Source organism: Zosterops lateralis (assembly GCF_965231275.1).
Source record: "Zosterops lateralis genome assembly, chromosome: 1".
In the NCBI taxonomy this organism is placed as follows: Eukaryota; Metazoa; Chordata; class Aves; order Passeriformes; family Zosteropidae; genus Zosterops; species Zosterops lateralis.
This window is the reverse complement of record NC_139762.1, coordinates 12,804,001-12,826,223: the sequence shown is the minus strand read 5'-3', so window position 1 is coordinate 12,826,223 and position 22,223 is coordinate 12,804,001. Positions and strand designations below refer to the sequence as shown.

At 38.7% G+C, this 22,223-nt stretch overlaps 1 protein-coding gene across 3 annotated transcripts in view; it reads right to left on the bottom strand.

The window, feature by feature from the left end:
- Window positions 1-22,018, bottom strand: part of PFKP (phosphofructokinase, platelet) — a 42,624-nt gene extending 20,606 nt beyond the window's left edge. For 2 of the 3 annotated variants that reach the window (XM_083864540.1, XM_083864541.1), the window contains exons 1-8: window positions 21,500-22,017; window positions 13,627-13,700; window positions 6,728-6,805; window positions 4,612-4,801; window positions 1,968-2,133; window positions 1,262-1,306; window positions 1,059-1,167; window positions 526-621 (exon numbers count right to left, since the gene is read on the bottom strand). In XM_083864540.1, the coding sequence (XP_083720666.1) occupies window positions 526-621; window positions 1,059-1,167; window positions 1,262-1,306; window positions 1,968-2,133; window positions 4,612-4,801; window positions 6,728-6,805; window positions 13,627-13,700; window positions 21,500-21,584 (843 nt within the window). In that variant the 5' untranslated portion in view covers window positions 21,585-22,017. Of the gene's footprint in view, window positions 1-525; window positions 622-1,058; window positions 1,168-1,261; window positions 1,307-1,967; window positions 2,134-4,611; window positions 4,802-6,727; window positions 6,806-13,626; window positions 13,701-21,499 lie in introns of all 3 variants that reach the window. The other variant, XM_083864542.1, reaches the window with a different exon arrangement.
- Between the last annotated feature and the right edge of the window lie 205 nt (window positions 22,019-22,223).

Sequence of the window (22,223 nt, the reverse complement as noted above, 5' to 3'; positions counted from 1 at the left end):
AATCATACCTCCTTTCTACCAATGACTATTTCCCAATTTATTTCCTTAATGACCCCTTAAAAAAAAAAAAAAAGACAGAAAAATTCAGCTTAAGTCTTCTTAAAATTAGACACCAATGAAATTTTTAGCAAAGCAACCATTTGGATGAGACTTTGCCCAAAGCACACAGTATTACTTCACTGTGACACAGACCAATATTAAAAATTTTACAAGACATACAAAGTAAAATAGGATTATAAATACAGATTTGAGCTCATTTAAAACTATCAATTAAGGCAGCCAAGAAGGAGATGCTTTTGAACTGCTGTGTTGTATTACAAGGGGAAAAGGTTCTAATTAATTGCCACTGAAAACATTGCCCTTTAATTTGATTATGCAATTTTAGATAATAAAGCACAAGTATAAAATACAACTGTGTGATAGGCTATCTAACAGGAACAGATATTCTCTACAGAAATGTTATTGTTAAAAATAAGCCTTATCTTATGAACAGAAATCTTGTATTATAGGGATGTTGACACTTACATCCTTAACCTTCTCTGATGTTATAGGTTTGTTATGACAATCAATAGCTCCTTCAGCTACAATAATAATATTCAGCCTTTTCTTTCGTGCACGGTTCTGTAATAAAAATAAAGGCATATCCACGTAGTTTAAAAAAAAAAAAATTATGATTTACAGCATAATTTTATAATCAATTGCTCTACATTAAGCTGCTAGGATTTGAGGAAACATTTCTTTTATTTGATCACTCATACGTGATGTATTTTCACACCTTTTCTTTTCATACATGTCTTTTCACTGATGAAGTAAAATGTCTAACATCAAATTACTGAGGAAACATACACATACTGCTTATATAGATATAATTTTATGCAATTCCCAAAGTGGGTCATTTGATTCCTCAAAACAATTACAGAGTGCAAGAAAAGAAATCTTCAAGATCACAGAGAACTTTATGTGACACTGAAACCAAAGACTTACTTAAAGTCCTGATCACACTTTTCAATCACTGCTTTCAAATAAACATTGGGAATCTCAAACATATTAGAAATTACCTCTGAAAGCTTAACACACATTGTATCTTCCCAGCCTTCTTCTGGTGGGTATTCAGGAATAAACACCCAATCTGCACCACATGCTAAGGCACTAACCAGAGCTAGATACCTAATAAACAGAACAAATTATTAGACTTCTATGGTTCAGATTTTCTTCATAATTGTACCTATACAAGGCACAAAATGCTGAAGACAATACATACCCACAGTGTCGCCCCATAACCTCCAGAACAAATGTCCTCTGATGGCTGTAAAAATAAGAAAACAAATTAACTGGACCTAGTATCATGAAACAGCGTGTGCTTACCATGGTTACTGCACTCAGAATTCCTTAGCAAAACAGAAATACAGTAAGAAAACAATATTATTGCCACATTAAACAATATATTTAAAATTAAGTATCTTCCAATACATAATTCATTTTTGCTACTTTCTTGCAAAACATGTATGGGCAGCTATGAGAGATGTGAATCTTTACTGGAAATGTAAATGATGCAGACCCATAGTTAAGAACTATACTGATAAAGCTGTATTTAAAAAGACCCCAATCATTTAATTGCTTAATTCTGACTGAAATAAAGCTTATGCAAGACAGATGCTATTTTTGTACTATTCACAGTGTGTCTAGATCTTCTCTTACAGAATATGTCTCAAAAAGTCTAAAAACATTAAAAAACAAGTCTGCCCCTAAGGCTGATGCAGTCTCTGTGATCACATACTTCAAGTGCTGCCATGACAGGAATGATGAAAAAGCAGTTACTAAGAAAAAAACCAAAACAAGACAATTAAAGATGCAGTCAAAAAGAACTTTCATTTCCCCAGCTACCTAACCTCTATTTAAAATGAACTTAAACAAAAGTATAAACATCTGTGTATTTGTTATCAGACGCTATATTATGCTCAATTTACCTCTGAGCAGTGGTCATGATGGCATCCACAACTTCAATTATTCTGTGCAGAGCTGAGTCAGTACCTATGGTCATATCAGTGCCACAGAAGTCATTGTCTATGGATCCAACCATTCCCACAATGTTAAGGTAAGCATATTTCTTAACAGCCTCTGCATCAATCTTTCCTGTAAAGAAGTATTCAGAGAAAGAACTCTAAGATTATTAAAAAAAAAAAAAGTAGACATATTGCTTGGGTGCTCTACTTTTATAAATTAAACATATCCAAACATTAAATTATGTTTAGATATTTTAGATCACAAGGTTAGTCAAAACTACAAACAAAAGCCAATCACACATCCAAACAAAAGAATCCTGCACAGAACTCCTTACAGTAAGGAAGGAAATAAGAGCTTTTCAGTCCATCTCAAAGTGTCAAGTAATTCCCAACTTTTTTAACCAACCTTAAAATCGATGGTTTCAAATTAAAACAATATCATTCAAATTGTAGTTTCAGTGAATAACGTGCAATGAAGAAGCAGAACAATCCAAACTGGATGTGGTTATGGGCATATGTAAACAGTCAGAAACCAGCATCCAACTTTTGAAGACTTCTCTTCTGCAACACTGAAAGGCTCTGATTTCATCATTAATAAGCAAACAGAACAGAAAAGCTCCTATTCTACATCTTAGCAGTGTCTCCCAAGACAGCAATGAAAATGCTGCATCATCCAAGAGTTCTAAAGGATCTCAAGGATGAAATATGTTTAGCTGTTAAGCACTTAAAACTACCTTAGTATCTGTGGATGGGATGGTAGTAAATATAATGCCAAAATTTTAATATGAGATTTAAGAACTATGTATCAGTGTGTTTAATGTCTACATTACAGAAAGAACAGCAGAAACCATAATGAAAAACATAACTAATGTCCATGAAGATAAATATAACATTGTGAAAAAGAATCAAAATGTTTTCTATGAATGTATACCATGCATTACAAACCTCTTCTAGAGTTCCAAATGTGACTTAATATCTGGTTTACATATTCTACTTAGATTTCTAAAAAGCCATTGACAAAGTCTTTTGCCAAAGGATTTTGAGGAAACTAAGCAGTCACTGCATAAGACAGAAGGCTTTTCATAGAGTAAATAATGTGAAAGAGAGGGTAAAAAATACGAGGCAGAGGGCAGTAGTAAATGCAAATTCTTGTATCTTAGGAAGGTAACCAATGGAGTTCTACAGGGATCTGCGCTGTTCAATACACTCACCAAAAACCTAGAAAAGGGAATGAGCAGCAAAGTGCCAAAGTTTACTGATCAAACTGAATTATTTGGGATCTAAACGTATGGAGTGTTTGAGAAGAAATGAAGAAGACTAGCAAGACACAGTGAGCAGTAAAGTATCAGATGGAATTCATTGCAGATAAATGTAAACTAAGACACAGGAAAAAAATGTACCCTAACATCACAAGCAAAATAACGCTATTTCCAGCATAATATAATAATGCTGTTTTCATTAATAAATCAGCTTCAATGCTCAATAGCAGTAAAAAAAAAAATCAAAATATTAGAAAATATTAGGAAAAGAATAGAGAACAAAACAAAGATCATTATACTACTGTGCAGATCCATGGTTTGCCCTCATCTTGAATACTGGGTGCAGTTGTGGTCCTCCCCACCTCAAAACAGGATAGAACTGGAAAAGGTTCAGAGAAGGGCAACAAAGATGATCAAAGATATAGAACTTACATATAAGGAACAACTAAGCAAACTAGGACTCTTCCATCTAGAAAAAGAGATGATGAAGGGAAAATAAGACAGCTGTAAAATCTCAAGTGGCATGCAGGAAGCAGGACTGATCGTTCATGATTTATTTTAACACAGAAACTATGGACCTCAAATGATCTAGAAGCCAACAGGATCAAAATAAATAGAGGAAGATTCTTCACAATCTTCATTACTCAGTGAAGCTGCAGAACTCCTTGCTACACAATGTTTTCAGCAAAACTCTGTACGCTTTCAAGTAGACTGTATACATTCATGGAAGAGAAATTCATTAAGGACTGCTAACAGCATCTGGTTCAGGAAGCCCCCAAGACAGGAATGGACAAAACCCACCAGAGTATTTATGTATCATGAGTACCACATAGCATCAATACAGCATTATTTTACTCTTCCCTATACATTCTCCTGGATTCTATCAAACACAACTACTGGGCTGACAGTACTTCTATCAACAGCAACTTGATGTTCTGATCTTAAACAAACAGTAACAAAGGCAAGAAAGCAACATAATTTGATAGCATACAAATGCGTAACTTGTAGGAAAGGAATGACCACCTCAGACTGGATATGAGGGCATAGCACTTTTCAAGCAAAGGTAAGAAGTTCAGATCCTGAAAATTATTCATAATAGAAGAAAGCCACACAGACTGTTGGGCAGTAACTTATTTGGCCTTTTTTGGACCTTTATGATATGCATGAGTGGATGTACAGAAACCAAAGGTTATTACTTTATGAAGAACCACACGTTTTCCTAGAATGAACGCATTTGATTTTTAAACTTTAGAGATACCCTGTGGATACAACCTGCACAACTACAGTTGGGGTTCATAACTTCCCTGCAGACCGGAGGGGAAGTCCAGGGGGCCTGAAGGCACCCTCACCTTTCTGTGCCAGCTCTTCCAGCAGCCCACTCCACTCCTCCCTGAAGAGGTTGGCGCCGGTCAAGCTGCCATCGCCGCCGATGACGCAGAGGTTGGTGATCCCTCTCCGCACCAGGTTGAGCGCGGCCTGCAGGCGGCCCTCGCGCGTGCGGAAGGATTTGCAGCGCGCGCTGCCGATCACGGTGCCGCCCTGCCAGGGGAAGAGCAGCACTTTTAGCTGGTGACCTGGTGTGTTACTGTGTAGTTCTCAGATGGATTAATGATGAGTTTTGTAGCATAGCCTCCATCTTTTTATTTTACAGTGAGGTAAAGGAATGATAAACAAAATGTTTTTGAACCTGTGGGAATTTATGTTCAAGAGCAGATACACACACAAGGAAAAAACACTCAAAAATGACTGACAGAGCAACTCTGGAAGGTAAAGGTTACATTATATGGGATTAATTTTAGCAGTATTACAATAAATAGGTTGTTGGTCATTTTTAAAAATAAATGAACTGCCCTGTCAATGAAAACTGCTGGGTGCCTTGCTGGACACACATTATTTACATGTCTTCTGTTGTTCAGTCACTCGAGAAGTTTAATTTTTGCCTTATTTATTGTCACAGTAAAAAGTAGTATCAGTTAAGACTGAAAAAAACTATATTTTTTTCCTGCAAACAAATCTGGAGACGATTACAACACTTTTGCATAAACATTCCCTTCACTTTAACTGGTAGTAAATCTGTCACATCTATCTAAATTTGAACTTCAAGTCTGCAGTGGCTGTACTGACACGGTTTACCCAATCAATAGATGTTTCAGCTCTCAGGTCAGTTTGCCATCTGTACTGCATAGCTGCTAGTGGAAAGAAAAAATAAAGTGGAATAGAATTCAGCTGTCTCCAGACAAAAAGGTAGATGTGTACACACAGAGATGCTAAAAAAAATAAATTAGGACTAAAAAACATCTCCAAAACTAGGTATTTTCATACTTAGAAAAAACAGCTGTAAGAGGAAAAGAAACTGTACTTGAAACAAACTGCTACCTGTTCTGAATAAACAGAAATATACAATGGGCTGAAAAACCTTTCTCATCTAAACAACTAAACACATTCTGTAAGATACATGCTGAGGTTCATTGCTGGTCTGTGGAATTACCAGCTATAAAGCTCAGAAAGATGGTTTTCTTTTACACCACACATGTATAGGAGCCCACATCCTTCTTCTAACTATGCTCTTGTGTGGCTTGGGCAAGAGAACTCAATTTTCTTGTCATTGTACGAGGCATCTGGATGATGCTCTTAGTCATATTTTTTAGTTTTAGGATTCCATGATCCTTATGTGTCCCTGTCAGCTTGATATATTCTATGATTCTATTTACAGATTCTGCAAGATAAACAGGGGGGGAAAAGAAGAAAAGAAAAACAAGCAAACATAGGACAAAACACCTCACAGGATTCCAGGGCATTGGGTAAAAAAAAAATAAAATCTCTGCTAAGTTCATTAACTTTACAAAAAACTCCAAAGAAACCCACGCTTCACCTGGAGGTAGTTTTCAGAAAGCCTGGCAAGCAGTAAGGCCTCTTTGCCAAACATAGCACCTGCTCTGGAAGAGGTAACAACATTACCATGCTGAGCAAAAGCTGAGGAGATCCAAATGGCCACACTGCAGAATGTTGCAATAAAAATGTACAAAGTCATTGGCAGTATCTGAGCTCTGCAGAACTGCACTGTAATTACATCCGTTACTATAATTCTAAATCCACTTACACAGAAAGCCAACGGGGTTTCGTAAGACACTATTTGCCTTACAAAACACTGCTGTTTCACGTTTTGGCCCTATAATGTCTTTTTTATTAAATGTAGACTTGTCAGTATGGCTTTAGGAGGCTAATGACATGTGATGTTGCAAATCTAGCACAAAGGGCTCCGAACTGAAGACCACACCAAGATCTTTAGCAAGTGTCAACCATCCACACTGTAGAAATCAGGCTCTGCTGGAAGTGGTACATGCTGGTCACTCAGTCATCACACAGTTCAGATATATAATGACAGAGGTTGCCTGGACGGAGAATTTTGGTTCTTTTGTTTGAATAAAGAGGTTTTGGGTCCCACTCTCACCCCTTAGCACTTACCACTTGCAGGATACTTGAAACACTTTCCCATGAAACTTCTACAATATTATCACCTCCATCAACCATTCCCTGGTAACCCTGCAAAAGGGAAAGTATTTTGTAAGTCTGATTTAAAAATCTACATCAAATTTCCACTACAGTAACAGTCACCTTCTGCACTTTAATACAACTTTAATTAAAAATACTGAATAAAAATACTTTTTTTAAATGAAACAATATTCAAGCAGTTATCACTGCTTCTTTTAAGGGGGGGAAAGGCAAAACAAACCCTCTTCCTTAAAGGATCAGTTCCAAAAACAACTTCAAGATAAGGTAATACTTACAACAGATTACACAGCTATTAAACGAGAATGGTAATGTGTTTCTTCTTTATGAATAAATACTCAAGTTTTTAAAAAAAAACTACAACAAACTTTGAAATGCATTATAAAATATGTTCCTTAAAAACATAACCTCAGCCTGGGGCCATGAACTTAGGAAATCTTTGTAACACATTGTATATTTTTCCCCCCAGTGCTGGTAATAAGCAAAACAAGATAAAGAGCAATAACTAAATTTTTTTCATGAAAGAACAAAAAATCAGGTGACACAACCTTGTTTTCTTTTTTTTTTTTTTTTTTTTGGGGGGGGGGCGACAGTCACACAATAAATAAAAGACATTTAATACGGAAAAATACAATATTTTGTGATGTATTCAAGAAATTTGTAATACCTTAACTTAAATGGTCTTCTAAAACCACTGCATACTGTAATGTGAGAAGAGCTATGTTTACGTGAAAGAAGGAAAACTATCCAGCAAGCAGCTAAGGGGTTTGGCCTGGCTTTGCTTTATTACCTCTCTTGAAAAATACTAGCAAAATGGCAATTGCAGATTCCTTTCCAGTAGGTGATACTGTGAACATTGATTAAATAATAATAATAATAATAATAATAATAATAATAATAAATTAAATAAGTAAATAAATGAGAAAAAGCAGTCAAGTCCTAAGCCTGGAAAACCCTGACAGACATCATAATAAAACTAGAATTACCATTTAACTTCTTGACACTTATTTAAATCCACATTTATTTAAATCATAACATGTTAAAGAAAATAAACAAAAAACTACGTAAGAAAAATAACCATGACGATGTTTACGTCTCCATTTTTAGATTATGTGTACATATTCCCCACACCAACGAATAATTAGTTAACATTTTTTCTCTGTGAAGTTTTTTCAATAATAAGTCAGGAATTAGAAAAAGAAGGGAGTTCAGAAAACAGCAAAACTGACATTATAAACTGGAGAAATTTAATTTGGCATGATTCAGAGTATATGCAGAATTTACTCAATAAACAGTAACTTGGAAACATACCAAGCCTAAACTGGCTTAGTATTCATATAATATATATGGTTTTCTACGTCAAACTTTTAGTCACCAGCATGAGAAAATAAGAATGTACAGATAACCTGAACAGAGCAAAGTACAAGTTACTCAGTTGGCCATTTTAGGACTCCAAGGGGAAAGCATGAAAGTTTCTGCTCAGTGAGGCCTGACTGATTAATTTAGATATAACGTAATCAAGCAATAGCAAAAAACATCCGGATGGAAAACTACCTATGTCTCTAATTTCTGCCATCCAACTGACCTTTTCAGTATTTGTACATTCTCCAGATAATTCTGACATGTATCTCTATACACACAGAATGGCGTGGGTTGAATGGGACCTTAAAAGATCATCAATTTCCAATTCCCCAGCCATCAGCAGGGACACCTCCCACTAGACCAGGCTGCTCAATCCCCATCCAGCCCGGCCTGGAACACTGCCAGGGTTGGGGCATCCACATCTTCTCTGGAAAACCTGTTCCAGTGACTCACCACTCTCACAGTAAAGAATTTCCTCCATACATCTGACCTACATTTCCACTTTTTCAGTTTGACCCCATTACTTCTTGACCCAGCACTACAGTTCCTGGTGAACTATCTTCCCACTTCCTTTGTGGGGACCTACATACAGGAAATACTATTTGCATGCTAATGTATACACACAATGACTTGAAGAGATAAGCCCTTATTAACACAGTTTGTTCAAAATTAGAATGAAGTGGAAAAGAAATAATGCTTAATCTACATTTTAACTTTAAAAAAGTTCTCCCTCAGATAAACTGCAAAAGATCCTCAGAAAGAAACATTGCAGTGAATACAACTAAGTGTGATGATGGCTAATAAATTACTAAATTCATTCATCACCAGCTTTGCTGGTTTGCTTTTTTTAAACATAGAATTCTATGTTCTTTATATCATTCACTAATGGAGTGAAAGCACTTCCTGTAAGTATTTCTATTGACAACTACAATAACTCAAAAGATCTACTGGCAATAAATCCCGAAAGCATAGTGTAATGTTACATCTTAATTCAATTTGTGACACTGACTACAGTAACCTGCACTGAGAGCTGACAAAAATATACACAACTCATGTGTGCTGAAGTCATTCACCTTCCATTTTAACTTGAGAGGAAACACAAAAGTGCATCCAAAGAAGTATTACATATAGGAAACACATACACAAATAAGATTGATGGAATAAAATTCCCAATTTTCAGATAACAAATCTAAAACAGAAAAAAGCAAAGAGATAAAACAGGTGCTTAAGTTGTCTGTAAGACATTAAACACCTCATAGCTAGGCTAAGGATGAGCTATGACCCATTCCTGCACCATGTTTCTCTGAAGTAGAAAGAATTTGTGCATTTCGGTCAGCAATCCTTATCTGTGCAGACAAGTGAGAACTCGGGATGTATTAACAATTCCTCCCACTACAAGGTAAGGGCAGGGAACCTTTGGAATCATGATCTGTCTGACTTTTCCTAATGGAATTTGTCTGAATTGAATTGATCTGTCTGAATTTTGCTAATTCCTAATATTAACTTTTCCTAATTCAGTTGTCTGCCAAGTATGTGCACGCTACCTCTGAATAAGGTAGATAGAACTGTCACATTGTTTTCCACACCATTAAATGAGACAAGACACAGAATTACAACAGCTTTCTAGAAGAGCTATTGGGGGAAAAAATGAATCACTAATTACAACTGAAGTATTATTGTTGATGATTTCCACGTACTGTTTTAGTTATGTAAACACTGATGAGTACTGGACAGTGTATGTTTCAAGGTTCACCACTGTTCCAATAGTATGGTTACCAAAAATCACTGGCAGATGTGACTACACACCTTAATAGATGGGTGAGAATCTGTCAATTGATATTAAAAAAGTAAATTCTTACTTAGATCCTAAAAATATAGGAGTTTGGGTACTGAGATACTAAAACTGGAGGGCGAGAATGGAAAAAATGAACTGTCAAAAATACAGCAAGCACAGTTTGTGAAGATCAGCTCCATTTTATGTTCCGTCCTTCATGTACCCAGAATCTAAATACTCAAAGAACAAGAAGAAATCTCTGTGGGTCCAGTGTTCACAGGGTACATTCACAGACGCTGCAACTCCAGGAGTGCGTGCCAGGAGCAAACATGGCTTCCAGCCTGAACTCTGAACACAAAAGCTTTTGAAAAAGATCGAGCCATCTTCTGATGTGCTACATTTGGAACTTTAACACTTATGTGAATTGACTTACTGAGAATTCTTAGCCATTGCTCAACAACATAAAATATTATTGCCACTGAGTGCACAAACCACCACAGAAAAGACATGAAGTTTTCCTCACAGAAATCCATGACTGCCATACCATTGCATTCCCAATGCTGGCCTCTTGAGAAAAAGACTCTTAATCAAGATGAAGAATCTAAAAGCTCCATAGCTTAGTAGCAAGAGCACGCATCCACTGGGAACTATGTGCTTCAATCCTGGAAAAAGGGCAGGTTATTTGTATAAATATTCGAGACTTCAACTTTCTAAAATGAGTTGCCATAAATGAGAGGCATCACTTTTTCTTCCTGTTCTCAATTAAAAAGGAGAAACAAGACAAAAAAAAAAAAAAAAATCGACCTGACTTTAATAGCTTCTGTTTAGTGAAAAAAAATTGAACTAGTCCCCTAGAGCAGCCTGATACTCTGCACATACTTCCAGCTCCTACATTTTCACACCACGAGTGAAAGTAATCCATGGATATTGGATTGATGATGACAGTCAAGAAGGGTAACTACAGACTAAAATAACGTATTATAAAATACAAAACTGTGAAGCTAGCACAACTTTATAGATTTGCATTTAACAGCAAAATTTTGAAACACGCCAACTTCAGTGAATTAGGATACACAAGGATTTTTAATTTTATAGCAATAAATTTACAGGTTTTATATAAACTACAAAAAAAATACATAACAAATTATAGCTTTTATATAAATTATCTTCTAGTTTTCATTCTCACATGAGTTTACTCTTTTTTTCTTTTGCAAGTCCAAATAGGCCACGAATTCCAGCATGTAACTGTTTCTTTCTCTGGGCTTTTGTAAAACCTATTTTTAAAAGGCTAGAAAATTACTAAGATCTAATTTGTTACCAATTTTAATTAATTTATCTTAGTAATCTCTTATCACAAGATGAAGAAAAATAGAGTTAGGAAAACAGAGTTACTTTTTCATTTAGAACATAGAACTAGTGCTGGCCACAGCTGTAGAAGACAGATGGTTTTGCAGTGCAAAAAAAGTTCATACGACAGACATAGCTACAGGAGAAATAGAGCGTATGATGACTACAGCAAAGGCAGCCTGAAAAGGCTGAGACCTTTAACTCAACTTCTGGATCCGAATAAAAATACTTTTTTTCTTCTTTTAGATACTGTCACTTCAGGTTTTTCCATCACTTTTTCAGAGCAGCTTCAATACAAATATCACTTTACCCTGACCTACCTGTTAAAATGCTCAAAGGGTAGGCTTGAGATACACTATTCTCCTGGCTTGACACACTCAAGTCACACTCAGTAAACTAATTCAGAAGGAACACCTTCTAAAAGCATTAAATAACTCAAACTACACCCAAAAATACATCTCCTCTTTACACATCACACAAAGACTTATAACAGGGAACATTAGTGACAAGTCTCCAAAGAGGATTTTTAGCTTCATTATACTTGTCGCCTTCATTTGTTTGGCATTTCAAAGGGGTAAAATTAAACAGCTGTTTCATTTCAGTGCTTGCAACTCTGTTTCTCTAAAGTACTTGTAGGCATTGTGAAAGAAAACTGACTTCATGTTTCAATTATCACCAGTCAGAGAAGAACAAAGCTTAGCATTCAGTACTTTACGAAACACAGAACTGAATGGACTAACCTAGAAGCAAAATCTTTTTCAGAGCCCATACTTGCAGTGAAATGTTCATTTCCTCCCAGACTCTACTGTAACACTGAAGACAGAAGGACAATATTTATGGGAAACTCAAAATTCCCAACGTTGACTTATTTCTTACAATCACTTTTCATTCAGAATTATCTCTGACTACAGACTGACCAACTCTACCAAACACAGGAGCTAACTTAAATAATGCTATTTTGGTAAGTTCAGAAAAACAAATATTCAAATGTCTCTCAAAATTTATCACTCTATGTTACCAAATATGTTTAAAAGGTGAAAAAATATGGCAATTCTTGACTTAAAGCTAAATAAAAGATAAATTCAAATCTAAGTTCCGGCCTTAAAGATGCCCAAAACTCCCTCCTTACTCCCAGAGAAGTATCTGACCCATTTCAGTGAGGCAGCAAAACAGCTGAACACTGAAGGAATTCCAGAGATTGGCCATGTAATTAGCACAAACTAAGTATTCAGAGCAACTTGCTGTAGCACAGCAGTAGGAAAGAATTTTGAAGCAGTCCTCTGCTTATTTGCATTTCAATATACTTTGCATCTCATTAGTAAATGAGCTATAGAAACAAGCACACAGGGAAAAAAATGGATAAACAGCTACTTTTTAAAGATAAATTCTGTATTTGCCATGCACAAAACTAAAACTAAAGTATTTTCTGAGCGTCTCCATGAATTCTCGTACTCCATATTTTTATATTACAGTTAGACTTTACTGGGGACATACCAAGCTTTCCCTTGTATCAATTTTTTATGATTTGTAACAATCTCAAAGCACTAATGAGCTGTACAGGAATTCCAGTGGAAAAAGAATCTATATATTTACGGTATTGTTTAACCCACAAAATTTGTATAAAAACTGAAAGCATCCTTTATCAGGAAGTCTAACTGCAACAGTCTTCCAGAAAGACAAACACATGGAGCATCACCTTAGCATTGACATTAAACCTGTCCCACCTTTTTTCTTTTTGCATAATTGCTACATAAACTTAAAATCTTCCTGCACATAAAGTTACAAATTTCAACACAAAATTGACAGACCAATGATGGTCAAGTTTCTGATGTGGCTTTTTGTTAGTTGGTTGAATTTCTTCAGTTGCAACTTTCTACCTATAAGCCAGGCCAAGATGGCACCAGTGCCACAATAGTCTTGATCAAAATCAAGTTGTGCAACCTGTGAAATGAGGGTGAGGTACCCCCTTATCATACTCTAGGAAAATGGACTCAAATTACTAAGAATCAGTAGTTTAATCACGTTTAGGAAAATATTTATGAAGTACAGTAAGTGGGGCCAAACGTCTAACAAGTTCACAGATATGTAACTCACTGCAGGGTGACAACCACCTCTGGTTTTCTCTGCTTTCAAGTCTTTGGTGACACATAATGAATCCCATGTATTTAGGAACTTACTATTAAATTACACAGTTTTAGAATATACCTTGTGAAATATAAATTTCTATAAAAATAAAAAGTACTAAATAAAACACACAATGAAAAGGAATGGCACCTCCTTTAATTTCCATTATTTACTCCCCATGTTGTTTCTACAAAAACTCAAGTTTAGTCAGAATACAAAATAGGGAATGAATGAAACAAAAACTAACCTCATAAATAAAATAGACTTTGGCATTTACATAGATCCCCATGCGTACGACTGCGCGCACAGCAGCATTCATACCTGGGAAGAAAAAGCAAAATCACACTGTTATAGTCATCCAGCATTTTCTGTACACCAAAAATATTCACTGTCTGGAAAATAAAGGGAACATTAATTCATTCCTAAAGAAAGACAATGACCAGCACGTATTAAAACTGAAATTTGCTTAATGACAGTGCAAGCAGCTCATGAGCATGAAGGGTTCAGAACTATTCTTTGTTACGATAATTATGTGAATGCAGTATGTGTGTTAATCAGAGATTAAATTGCTGCTGACTGCAAAATAGCATTGTAAAAGTTACAGCTACTGAACAACAAAGTAAATTAATTTCGCAATAATGGTTAGTTTTCAGTCTGAAATGCAAAACATTCAGCAGATTAAAATTTAGCTTCTTCAAAGGAGAAATTATATTCGAACAGTTTTTCCGAGATTCCCAAAATAACACAGGTGTAAATATAGCATTTTGTGGGGAGCAGAGCCAAAGTTGACCTGGACAGATGCTCATTTAAAAAGAAAAAAGTAGAAGTAAATTAACATAAATAATGCTACATTGACTCATCTGACAGAAAGGCTGCTGAACACCACTTTGGTCCCAAAAATGCAAGCTCTGACTGGAATTCCCTACTCACAGACATCTGACAAATTATACTCGTGTAAAATTTTCCATTTAAGTCCCACGGTCAAACACTTACCCTCCTGAGCAGTAGTGAAACTTCCACTAGTCCCTCTACACAGGCCAAATTAATTTCTGTTTTAACTCATGCCTTTGGACACTGCATTACCTTGCCCATTATTCGGGAACTTTCTAAAACTGATCAACTAATTGCTTCCATACCACTAAAACAGACATAAGAGATCACACAAAGCATGAGGAGAGAAGTAGTTAGGCTACACTGAGAGTCTTGGCACATCAGCAAAAAACAGATGCCAGAAGGATGACAACCCAAAGTACCAGGCACCAATTCTTCAAATCTGGTGTATTTAATATCAAAACTGCCAAGTAGTAGGTAAAATCTGCTGCTCAACATGAGTGTTAAGTGTTCACCTCTCTGTAGATATAAAAAGCTGGTAACTAGAATATATAAACAGCACAGCAAGTCACAAAGAACTAATCCTACACTGTCTTCCTTTACTGCAAAAAATAATGAGCTGTAAAGGTCAATCTGTCTAGAATTAAGCTAAGGTTTTCTCAAAGATTCATTACTTATGGACACATCAGAAAGTTCCTCTAAGTTGCTCAATGTGAAACAAAAAAACTAAGTTTGCCAGAATTAAAAAGCTGCTTTTGCTGTTTGTGTGGATGTCACTTACACTTAAGACAAAAATTACAGGTAACAGTGCTTTTCACGTAAGTTCTGTTTTAGGAAATTCCAGCAAGAATTCTCTCAGCCAGAGCTGGCCTTGTGGCATAGCCGGAAAAAGTTTTCAAATGCCAAGACAGCTAAAAGCACAGCTTTAGACAAAGAACTGGATGATGCCATAGAAAAACAGAGAATCTCATCTGACAGCCTGTAATGAAAAGAAAGTTAACATGATATATCTCAGATTCAACAGAGTAGTTACCTCCCCAGCGAAAGAGTTTTCATAATAAAATTAATACCCCTCAGAGACAAAAACCTTTAATTTTACCAAACTGACACTTCATCACAGCACTGCCATTTTCCACAAACAGGAACACTCAACACAAGGTACTCCTTTCACCAAAGCCCACAGCTTGTTTCTATTAAAGCACATGTTGTGTGGGAGGCTTTTTTGTTGTTGTTGCTTGGTACGAGGTTTTTTTGGCAGTTCTGGTTTGGCTTTTGAGGTGTTTTTTGTTTTTTGGTGGGTTTTTTTTGTTTTTGTTTTTTTTTTTTTGGAGGGAGGTTGCTGTTGTTTGGTTTGGTTTGTTTGTGGAAAGTTTATATAAATTCTTAATACAGCCACATACTTCCATAGTGAATACCTTCCAGTTTCTGTTTCTTGCATGAATAATAGGTAAAACTCACTATTTGCCTGCTTCATCAAAAGGCAAAAACCCAGGCAAAAAACCCGGATTACAGACAGACAGCACCTTCCCAGTACTACCACTGCAGCTTTGTAAGTTTACGTAACCTATATTTTATTGTTATTTCATGTTGTATATTTTATCTCCTTATACATAAAAAGGACTTGGTTGTCTACTGGCAGGCTCCTGGCTTACATTTCTGAAGTGCTGAGGACTAAAGGATGTTAGAATTTGATTCCTACAAAATACAGTTAACGTGTTGCAGCTTTAAACTTCTACAATTTGACTGTCTAAACTGCAGTAATTCAAGAAAAAACACACAAAAATTTCATGAAGCCTCTGTAGGACTGTCTAATAAAATTTCATTATTTGTGAAGTCTAACAAAAGTATTTGTGAATTACCATGAAATGTTATTACTCATGCTTATTATTTTAAAAGAGATTTACCATGTTAACTGTGGATTTAGTTCTGAATAATAAATGCAGTTTGATAAACATACAGGATTAGAATAGCAGATTCAAAAGAAAGCCACAAGTAAAACCAGTATTTTTATTTTATTTAATAATATAAGAATTATTTAAAATGTTTCTGAATTACCACTTGCTTTTGCACTAAAGCCTTGGAAAGAGGGAAGCATTTATTTGCTCTTTTGGAGTCAGCAAAGATCAAGTGGAATGTAACTACTTTCAGGGCTTTACATAACATCCAAATTAATTTAAAAGTTGATCATTTATTGTCCGTGATCTTTTTTATTCAATTGTCCTGAAAAGGAGCACTTGGTTTTCATAACAGAATTACAAACAATACTGCAGAAATCTTTAAATTATTTCAAAGGCTCTCTCTGCCTCCAAAAGAGTATCCCTCTCTTGTGTGCCTACATCCTGGTCCACGTACAGATGTACCACTACAACAGAGGAGGTTCTACATGGGTTTATGTTTAAGCCAAGTTTGCCTTGCTTTAGTCAGCTAGACATGCCTTTAAATAAATAACTGTAACATAAACCATTCAAAAGTAAAATCGAAACTATGCATCTTGGACAAGCATCAAGAAATACTTAAGTACCACCAATTTTAAAGATAAACATTGGCTTTAACACAGGCTTAATGACTTAGCACATATGTCTCAGTGCTACCCTGAATAAAGATTCAGACTTAAAAGACTATATAGCAGAAATCACTAAGGAAAATGTCTAAACATTACCAAACAGGAAGACTTTATTCAAATATGTAAATGGTTACGTCAGTAAGAGTCTATAATCATCAAAAGAGAAATAGTGAAATACAAGAACTGGACAAATCATTAAAAACACAAATTTGTTTCATTTTATTTTAATTATGTTACAGATTTTATTGCATCTAATCACAGCATTCTAGATACCTGAAGAAAACATTAAACATTTTTTCTGAACACTAACTGTATTAGATCAGAATAATCTACTGCACAAGTATATACAATAGCAGAACATCTAGATGCCAAGGTACCTCCTTTTTAAAAATTAAAATAAAAATCTTAAGAGACCAGTTTCAATCATTGAATCCACTACAGAAGCAGCTTCTCAAAAATATTAAAGGTATTGAAATAGTTACATTTTTCCATTAATAACGACATTCCTTAATTTTGCATACAAAAAGTACTTATTGTATCTACAGACATATATATGTATGTATTTCATATATGTGTTTATTTGCACGTACTATTCTTAGCCAGAAAAGGTGCCTTTGGAGGGGGCTAAAATGCAAAAATTCCTTGTGACTATGTTCAAATTACATAAGTGTTAACAAACTCTAATTTGGATGACATAAGAAGAGTTTGGCTTATTTTAGTTTGTTTGCAACTTTAAAAAAAATTTAAAAAATTTTATTTTACTGTTATTAGTTGAGAAGCTTATGGTGAAAAAAGAAATTTTGCCACCAGGACAAGATCAATACATTTAAACTACTATATTAAACATGTCCTATGATGTTCCTCAGCCTGTAATGCTTCAAGAGCAGAAATACATAAATCTTTGCTTGCACCATCATGGTCTGTGGTATTCCAAAACTCTGGAATCCAAAAGGCTTCTTTAGGGTTCTTTTTAAGCTATTTTTAAAACCAGATTTGCTGAAGGAGTTGAGCTTCTTCATTTGTTGAGTGCAAGATTTCTTCTTCCAATCTATGTCACCAGGACAAGAGTTGCATATCTACACTACTAACTAAGCCTTGGAATTTTGGGAAGTCTGGAATGCTCTGAACATAGAGACACATAGCTCCTTACTTCAGCAGGATGGGCTGAAGACCCAGACCCAGAATATTCCAGGCCCTTACTCACACTGTCCTCAATAGCGAATCTTTGAGTTGATCTGAAAAACAACATGTTCCTATTCAAAGATAATGATCTTGAGCCAGTGGGCTGGGCAGCAGCTCTGTAGCCACAAACACATCCTTCCCCAGGAGTGCACTGTCACTTCTGCCACCAATGGCTGTTCCTGCACGGAGCCGTGCCCACCACGGTCCCGGAATAGGCTGTGTGGAGGCTGCGTGCACCTCAGTGACCTACGGTGGCCACAACCGGCTGTGGCAGCCACTGGCAACCACAGAAAATTCAGCCCATGTACTCCATGGCCTGAAGCAGAATGGCCAGAGAATCCCACAAAGAGAGAAGTGTGACTTATTAAACCACCTTCCTGAGCTGCAACTTGTACAATTTAGAAATAGTCCAGAAACTGAACCAACACATAAATATTGAAAACTGATTGTCAGAATTTCTTTTGCCTCTCAAGGTACTTGTAATTATGGTGGAAAGTACATTTTTAGTTCACACTTTAACAGCTGGCTAGCTGAAGTGACAGACTATCAAGTTCAGTATTTATACATTTTAAAGGTACTAAATAGAGATATTTTTTCCTGTGAAACACATCAGATAAATTCTTTAATTCCACACAAAAAAAAGAAGTCTAGTACGACACATATACATTCTATAGTCTTTAAAATTCTACACGTAGAAAAACAAAAATGAAACTTTCAAGAAAGTAGCACCAATGTGGGGAAGTAACTGAAAACTTAAAATGGCCTATAAATAGAAAGCCTTGTGTAATTTACATAATGTTACTTTTAAATTATTAGAAGTACAAATAGCAGCAAAGGGAGTAATTTCACCTTAAAATAATTCCACGTATATTTTATTCTATGCTTAGACTTACAGTCCAATCTAAACACTGGCACCTACTAAGATTTTGTGTTTAACAGGCATTTTTTCGACTCAATTGTTTGTGAGTTTAGTTTGGAAACAGATACTCTGAAGACTTTCAGTGAAAGAAAGAGAAATCTAACACAAAACAAAACAGAAGTCTGCAACTTTTTTTCTAATACTAGATTTTCTTTTTCCTACTTCTGAGTCAGCAGCTTTGCCTCACCTACACTTTGCTTGAACAGATTATTTTCAAATAGCAGTAACAGCAGTGTATTTCCTTCTGCATGTCCTTCAGGACTTCACCTCTCTCATGCATTTGCACTCTGTCCTCCAAAGGGCAAATGACCTTGACAGGGCATGACTCATTCTGTCCCTTGTTAAACTCCTAACCTTCAAACTGACTTGAGGTTGCTTATTTTACACACCTCTGCTGTTACCAAGATAGTAAAGGGTTATGGTCACACACTGTGTTGTGTGATTCAGCTGAAATGATCAAGTTCTGAAACGCTGGCCGGTTAATTTCCTTGTTCTTCACAGTTAGGACAACAATGCTGCCAATGAAGCAGCTTGGAAGGCATCCAGTTTACTTTTTTTGGTCTTTGTGACAACCCCACTCCTTAGACAGCAACTTTCACTGGCTGTTACTTTGGAACCCTCCATGCTTCTGTAGAAATCTGCCACATGTAAAGTCTAGATGTTACCCCTGGATTCTCCAAGTCCTTCAAATGACTTAACTCACACAGAGGCAAGTGCAGATTAATACTTTATACAAGGAGATGCATCTGCTGCTGCATTATATAATCTCCAGCCACGCAGAAACAAGTTGCAGGGCTCAGCCTCTTGCTGAGCAGGACACTGCTGCTTCAGGCAGCGCCCCGCCACACTTTTAAATTAAAATGGCGATTTGGCCACCAGACCATTAAGACAGAGATGCTCTGGTTCTCAGTTCCCCCTAGAATCATCTAGCAGTGGAATTGATGTCACTGAGGGCAAACTGGATAAAACTTGAAAAAGTGTAGCTCCACCGAGGGGTAAAAGAGAAGGCATTAAAATGCATTAATTTGTTTTTTTCTCCAGAACGGCCACATTTTCCTCCTCGATGGCAACAAATCCCTTTCATCCCGATTAGAGTTTCGGATAATCCTAGGTAAACCCCGGGGCTCCCCGTTATTCCTGCGAGCAGGGGGAGGGAGGATGCTTCTCCCAGCCCAGATGACGCAAAGAGGCGGAATCTGCAGCGACTCGCAGCGGATCACGTACACACCGGCGGCGAGAGGGAGGCAGAGCCCAGACACTGGTCCATGCAAGCCACCACCGCATGGACGCGCCGGGAACCCGGGCAAGAGGAGAGGAGAGGGGAGGCTGCCCCGGCCGCGGGCTGGTCCCGGCACGTCCCGTGTAAAATCTGGGGAGAGACTGGTCCCCGAACCACCGAGCACACGCAGAAAGGAAGGAGAGGTTCCCACCCCCCATTCTCTTCACAAACGCGATTGAAAGCCGCTTCTTCTTTAAGTGAAAGTACTCTCGAGACAGTCCCGGGGGAAAAAAAATAAAAGTAAATAACTGTAAATTAAGAGAAGGTGCTAAAAGCAATTATTATTGAACAACTCTCCTCGTATAAGCAGAGCAAGAGTCCTCTCGAACTTCACGGAGCATTCCACGTTTGAAATCTTAATTAAGTGGAACTTTAAACTATTACCATAAAATCACAAAAAACGCCGAGCTGGAAAAGACCCATCATGATTTTCTGGTAGGAAAGGGGAAACTAAAGTGTAGGAAAAAAATGGATTCTTGACTAGGTACGTTGTGATCAAGCCTCTTTTCTTTCCCATCCCTCTTAATGTCCGTGGTCTTTTGTTCGCCCTGTCCTGTAGTAGCGACGACTTCCTCTACACTGAAGAGATTTAAGAAGGCGCGACACGTTTCTGACATACTCCTACAGGGGGAGAGTAAACCACGATCTGAGCGTTCTAAGCCTCGGGAAGGAACATAAACGTGTTGCTGGTGCCAAAACGAAGTGAAAAGCAGATGAGGCGAGGGCTGGCAGAGCCCCAGCAGCGCAGCCAAGCCTCCCGCCCGCCGTGCAGGGCGGCACGACCTCCTCCTCCCCCGCCCGCATCAGCCATCCCCGCTCAGCCTCCTCTCCCCACCATCTCTCCAGGGAACGAGACATCTCGGTAGTAAAAGTTACTGCAGCCTTTCTACCCTCCCCCTTGCCCAGCCTGGGGCAGAGGAAACGTGGCGAGGAAGGGAGAGGGGAGGAAGAAGGGGTGAGGGGATGTTAGAACCTCAAGCGCCCAGGCCGTGCAAAAATGATTTATCTTTTAAAGGCGCTTAGTAGGAAAGCCGGGTCGAAGGCCAGCACGGAAAGAGGAACCCGAGCAGCACTGCAATCCCCGGTGAACCGCTCCCAGAGCCTCCATGTGCCGCACTGTGGCTTCCCGACACCAGCCCTAAGGCAGCCCACGCTGCTCCCCCGGCCTCCCGCATGGGCGCCCTGCCAGCCGGGGCGGCCCTTCCTTCCTGCCCCTCACACCGCCCTCGGGGGGCTCCTCGCCCTCTCCTGCTGCTGCCCCGCTCCCCCCCGTGCCCACAGCTCTCCCCGTTCTCCTTCCCCCTCGTCCTCCCCGTGCTCCCGGAGCAAACGGCGTGAGCCGCTACCTTGGGCATCGCCGCCGCTGGTCAGCACCGCGATGGCCTTCCCGGCGCCCGAGAGGTTCTCGAAGAACTTGGGCTGGTGATCCATGGCGCTGCGGGAGCGGCGCCGGCGGGCGAGGCGGAGCGCGGTCGCTGAGGGAGCCCCTGGCCGCCGGGGTCTGCCCCCGCTCCGCTGGACTGAACGTTCGGCCTCTGCGGGAAAACAGCCCGAGCAGCCCGGTGTGGGTGTGTGGTTACCGGCAGGTAAATCTCTGCAGAAGGCCTGAGAGGAAGGGACGACTGCGTGCAAAAGCCCGGGTAAAAAAGCTGAGCGAGAAGAGCAGCAGCCCGACACTCCTCTCACCCGCCACCCCCCGCTCTGCCCCGCCGACAGCGCGGCCCCGCCCCCTCAGCCCTGCGGGAGAGGCGCTGACGGGCGGGCGGCGCGGCCAATCAGCGGCCGAGATGGACCGCGGCGGGCGGGGCGGGGGCGCTCCGGGGCGCGGGCAGGTGGGCGGGGGCGGCGGCCCCAGCGGGGCGGGAGTCCCGGCGCCGCCTCCCCGCCTTCCTTCCCCTTCCCCCTCTCCCGCCCTGGCGCCTGAGGTGGGGGCGATGCGGGAACATGGCTGGCGCCTTGGCACGGCGGCAGTGCGGGGGAGGGAGTTGTGTTGGCTAGAGCTGGCTCATCCTCCCCGCAGTAGCGGCTGAGGAACGCCGCGTGTCTCCGTCGCGCCTGCGGCTCCCCTGG